Raw genomic sequence first — 5,612 nt, 5'->3', positions numbered from 1 at the left:
TTGCCTTTTGCTTTTTGATTAATTAGCACTGGGGCTCTTCTGCCTATAGTTCTTCAGAATATCCTGAAAGAGGCTAGGATTACCCTGAATATAGTCTTTAAACAACATGGAGCCCTTCTGAAAGAGCTGTCTAGATATTTTAATAATAACGTTTAGAGAAGGGAAAAAAGACAAAACTTGCAATAGCTCAGTTTCTTTCAAAAGAAGAAAAATAATATGGAATCTGGCATGTAAGCTAAAATGTTTTGTAATTAATGTCAAAAATTGCCAAGATTGTTAATACATGTTTTGGTAAGGAAAAAACCCACTATATTGGCAAAGTTAATTATTTGTGTGAAATATATTGTATATTAATTAAACAGAAGAATTCACCATAAATGGAAGAAAACCCACAACAAGGGAAGCACCCGGAGAAGGGCATTCAAAAAGTTAGGTAAGTTTACTAGCTTTAGAATACATCAACACACCTTGATTATAGAACTATTTCATTTTTAAAACTACAGTGCTTTAATGTACTTTTAATAACAACCCAGTCTAAGGAGCCATGGAGGCTTATGAAAAAGACCTACCCACTAAGACACTGTGTTTCTAGTGTGGTGAATTAATACTTCTGTAAGAAGGAACTGAATTGCCTCAGCATCAACAAACAGCCTTTTTCTTTTACATAGTAACTCATAATTTTACCACTTATTTCTCTTTACTAATTCAAAATTAGGCAAGAAAGGAACTACATCAGACCCAGAAACAATGATTTGGCAAGCCGCAGTCACTCAGCTTATGGATTTGTGATAATCTGCAGAAAATTTGCTTGACTCTAGTACTCCATTCCTTCACATCTGTAGAGGAGTTCGATACAACCATTTTTCTTTATCAACTTTAAGCTGCATACAAGCAAAGAGATCACACACTGCTGGGAGGCCATAACAGTCTGGGGGAAAGCTGTGCTCCTCCTGTAGGGGCGAATTAAGTAATACTTCCTTGGCCTTCTTTTGAAGTAGCCACTTGTCTTCTCCTGAGGATAACTGGCTAAGATTTCCTGTCTTCTTTCCTGGTGAGACCCAGTCAGCTGTGTTAAAGGGACACCAGGAAGTGGCCAAGGGACTTGTAAGCTTTTGTTTGCTAGCGCTGTCCTCTGTAAGAGGCACTTCCTTGGGACATCCTTCTTTGCATGAAGGGGTAATGAGCCACTCTGACAAAGGACTGTTCCTTATCATTTGGAAGGAATCAGCAATTCTAGAAGCCATTGCCTTTGATGCCTTAGCTTGTTCTGTTGCCTCTTTTCTGGATGGACACAGCCACATATTCAGGGAATCTCTGTGTTTCTCAGGTTCAGGTTTTGGTTCCACAGGCATACCATTTTTATCCTCTCCTTCTTTCTTCAGAAGCCATTTACACAGAGCTTCCTTCTTACAATTTTCATCACACACGCATTCTGCAAAGCTTGTGCAGGGCTCATTGGCTTTGCGGACCTCCTCTTCTTTATACGGGTCTTGATGGTTCTGGACAAGCCAATCCTCAGTAATCACACTGGGAGTGGACAAGGGTTTCTTGGCCTCCAAGTGGTCATTCAGGCACTTCAGACTGCCCAGGTTCTCAATCTCCACACCTTTGGGCTGGTTACCCTGACAACTGGTACAGGAATCAGGCTTGACAAGCCAATCACTCACACTATAGGACTCCTGGAACACTTGGAACAAGAGCTTAAACTTTTCACTGGTTTCACAGCTGCCATTCCCAGGCTTCTCAGGCTTATGGGATTCCTGGGGAGTCACCAGCCAATCAGAAAGGTCCATCTCATCTTGATCAAGAAGCTCTAGATCTCCAGTCTTTTCCATTTCAATGGCATAAGAACTGGCAGTAGAAGAGCTGTTACACTTCTGGTAACTTGGTTTTTCAGAAACTTCTTGTTGCTGACTCTTGTGGAGCCAGTTTTCCAAGCCCTTTAGGTTGCCCCAGACATTACTGAAGAAACTGCAGGCTCTGGCAGAAGTCTGACTATTCTCCAAGGTCTGCTTTTGGGTGAGCCAGTCCTGGAGGTTGGTACTGGGTATGTAAGGAGCCGGGTGGCTGTTGGCAGGTTTGCTTCCAAGAAGCCATTCGCTGAGAGGGACAGCTGTGGTGCTGGATGCTGACTTCTGCTCTGGCAACGGGATATAGCCTCTCTTCTCCAGGAAGGGCCCAATATTTGATGAACTGGCATGAGCCATCAGGTGCTCAGGAATTTGAATGGTCTTGAGACACCCAAACGTGGTGATTGCCTGGCGCAGGGCAGTTACGTCAGCTTCAAAGAGTAGGACAGTCGAATCTTCAGGTTTGAGGGTCAAACTGCCCATTCTCTCCAGGCACACGGAAACTTGATTGGCTAGATCTTTGTTTTGGGTGCACTCCAGTTGATGGATAAAACAATTGAACTTGCCCAGTTACCAGTAGAGCTGTTGGGCCTGGTGCTGAAGTGTCTCGTCTTTAAGCTGATAGATGAGATCTACCTGTTCATACAGCCACACCTCATGGCTTCGAAGGCATTCCAGGTGACGACTTATGCAACTGTGAATCTGGGCTTTGACCTCTCGCAAGTTATCTTTAATTTACTGTTCAGCCCGGAGAACTCCACCAATAGCAAGCTCCAAGTCCCTCCGTGCATCACAACACCTCAAAAGGGGTTCTCTGTTACTGGAGCAGCCACTCTGGTCCCGTGAGGTACTCATTCTGCTCCCTGTTCCACCTCCGAGCGCCGCTCGGGGCGATCCGATTGGAGGAGACCTTCTAGGACGGAGACACAGCCCAACACAAGCCCAGGGCCGAAAAACTATAGTGTTTTTTGAGTGTGTTGTTTTATACGGTTTTCTTAGTGGCTCCATTCCGCAGTCTACTGATATCAACACTTTACGACTTAGGCTGAAGTTAGGGTTAGGGTTAGGGTTTTGAGATGTTGTCTAGCCTCAGCGTACTCCTTGTTTCAGTTTCCTGCTGTTCCTGGCACTGACTCTTACTGCCTGGTTGCAGGTGGTTAGATTGGAAGTTCTTTGGTTCTACTGACACTTTCCCCCCAAAAGTGAGGCACCAACATGCACCAACTCATTGCCTCCAAATGGGTGTAAGATCAGCTTGCCATTGGATCTCACTGACACCAGTAGAAGGGTGAAGGAGGGGAGAACTTATACTGCCATGTTGCTGTAGTGTGGGCAGGCAGGCTCAGCTTCCAGCTGGTCACTAGAGAAATGGTGGGGGGAAGTGAGATGTTGTCTAGCCTCAGCTTACTCTGCCTGTTCAGTCCTATTGATATAAAATATGAAACAGTAAAATTTTAGAAAGAAAAACTAAGAGAGAGTCTTTAGGACCTATAGCCAGGCTAACAGTTCTTGGACTTGACACCAAAAGAATGGTAGACAAAAAGAAAATTGACAAATTGTATTTCATCAAAATTTAAAACATTTTACCTATAGGGGACCCTGTGAAAAGAGTAAAAAAGACCATTACAGACTGGGGAAAACACTTACAATCTAAATATCCAGAAAAGGATTTTTATCAAAATATACAAAAGTGTCTCAAAACTCAGCAGTAAAAAAAAAAAAAAAAAATCAGATTAGAAAATAGGCAAAGGCATTTATAGCATTTTACCAAAAAGGTAAATGAGCCTGTGAAAAGGCGTTTCAATATCATTAGCTGTTATGGAAATGAAAATTAAAACCACAATGGGATTTCATTACACACATATCAGAATGGATAAATGAAGAAACAGAAATAGCACAAAATGCTGGTGAGGATGTAGAGGAACTGGATCTCTCCTACATTGCTTGTGAGAATGTAATATGAAGGCATGATAGTGGATGATTGTACCAAGTAAGAGAAAAGAGGAAAGGGTTCATATGATTATGCTTTAAAGATCTTCATGTTAAATGTTTGAATAGGTGAAGATGTAAAGATAACCAAATTGAATGAAACAGAGCAGTCAGTCAGGTAGCAGAAATGCCAGGATGGTATACTGTCAAAAGGACAAAAATAGAAAGCGTCTCAAGAAGGAGCAATCGATTTTTAAATGCTCAGTGTTTACAACAAATAAAATTTTTACCTATGTGATATGAATTGGTTATACCATCCTATAATTAATGTTAACAAGGAGGATTTTGTTCAAATCATGAAGGTGAATTGAAGAAACATTGAAAGATGATAAAATTTGGAAAGCAAATTAACCAGCCTTTTTTTTTTCATTTTTTTTCTTTATTGGAGTATAATTGTTTTACAGTATTGTGTTACTTTCTGCTGTACCACAAAGTGCATCAGCTATATGTATAATATATCCCCATATCCCCTCCCTCTTAAGGCTCCCTCCACCCTTAGGTCTTCACAAAGCATAGAGCTGATCTCCCTGTGCTCTGCAGCAGCTTCCCTCTGGCTATCTGTTTGACATTTGGTAGTGTGTATATGTCAATGCTAGTCTCTGCACTGCGTCCCAGCTTCCCTTTCCCCTCCCCCTCCCCCCGCCCCCATGTCCTCACCTCAGTTCCGTTCTCCATGTCTGCATCTCTATTCCTGCCCTGTCACTAGGTTCATCAGTACCATTTTTCTAGATTCCATATATATGCATTAGCATATGGTATTTGTTTTTCTCTTTCTGATTTACTTCCCTCTGCATGACACACTCTGGGTCCATCCACCTCACTACAGATAGCTCAATTCCATTCCTTTTTATGGCTGAGTTATATTCCATTGTATCTGTGTGCCACATCTTCTTTATCCATTCATCTGTCAATGGACATTTAGGTTGCTTCCATGTCCTGGCTATTGTAAATAATGCTGCAATTAACATTGTGGTACATGTATCTTTTTGAATTATGGTTTTCTCTGGGTATATGCCCAATAGTGGGATTGAACCCGCCCTTTTAAATAAATACATGTGTGAAGGTAATTTCTATAGGTAAGAATTGTGGCTAGAATGGAAAATGCAATAAAGAAATTTTTTTGGTTGCTAATTTTGATTAATCATTTTTAGGGTTTGTTATATTGTTTAAAATGGCTAGTGAGTTCCTAAAAAAAGGGAAAATGCTTTTGAGAATGATCAGGGAGAGGAACTGAAAGACACAGAAAATGGAATGTCTCTTTTATTTGAATATGAGGGAAAATAAAAGCATAAGGAAAGGGGAAAAGATTGGCTTTCAGATTTAGTGGTGGGAAGCAAAACGAATCTTTCAGTGGTTTATGATTTCTAAAAATAGATGGTGAGCTTATCTCATGAAAAGGAACATGAGTTAAAACAAAGAATTCATGACTTTGTGGAAAGTACTGGATCTCAGAACTACTAACTAACAGGACTAGCATTACACGGGCATTTTAAGTGTCTAGTTGAAAAGAACAACCTTGAATTTATAGAGGCACTTACAGCTGTCAAGACCAGTGAAGTATATGAGATTTTACTCTACTTTCTCAATGACAAGTTAGCCTGCCACATATTCATAGATGATAGTAAAAAACCTGAGAAACTTGGGTCAGAGACAACAGTTTATTAATCACAGAATGTAGTAGACAGGATATCAGTATTTGTGCCTGTCCTCACATGCCCCAGTTCCACGGGGTGATGCAAAGAGGACCACCTGATGCCTTCACATTCAGTGGGT

General features: G+C 41.1%; 1 protein-coding gene across 1 annotated transcript; it reads right to left on the bottom strand.

Annotated features, from left to right (window-relative positions):
* Window positions 1–646: 646 nt before the first annotated feature.
* LOC130835786 (nuclear receptor coactivator 4-like) lies at window positions 647–2,723 on the bottom strand. The gene is given in 1 exon segment (XM_057707637.1): window positions 647–2,723. A coding segment is annotated over 1 exon segment (1,875 nt). The 5' UTR covers window positions 2,706–2,723; the 3' UTR covers window positions 647–830.
* Between the last annotated feature and the right edge of the window lie 2,889 nt (window positions 2,724–5,612).

The sequence above is a fragment of the Hippopotamus amphibius genome, chromosome 14 (genome assembly GCF_030028045.1).
Source record: "Hippopotamus amphibius kiboko isolate mHipAmp2 chromosome 14, mHipAmp2.hap2, whole genome shotgun sequence".
Lineage (NCBI taxonomy): Eukaryota > Metazoa > Chordata > Mammalia > Artiodactyla > Hippopotamidae > Hippopotamus > Hippopotamus amphibius.
This window is presented reverse-complemented; position numbering and strand designations above follow the sequence as displayed.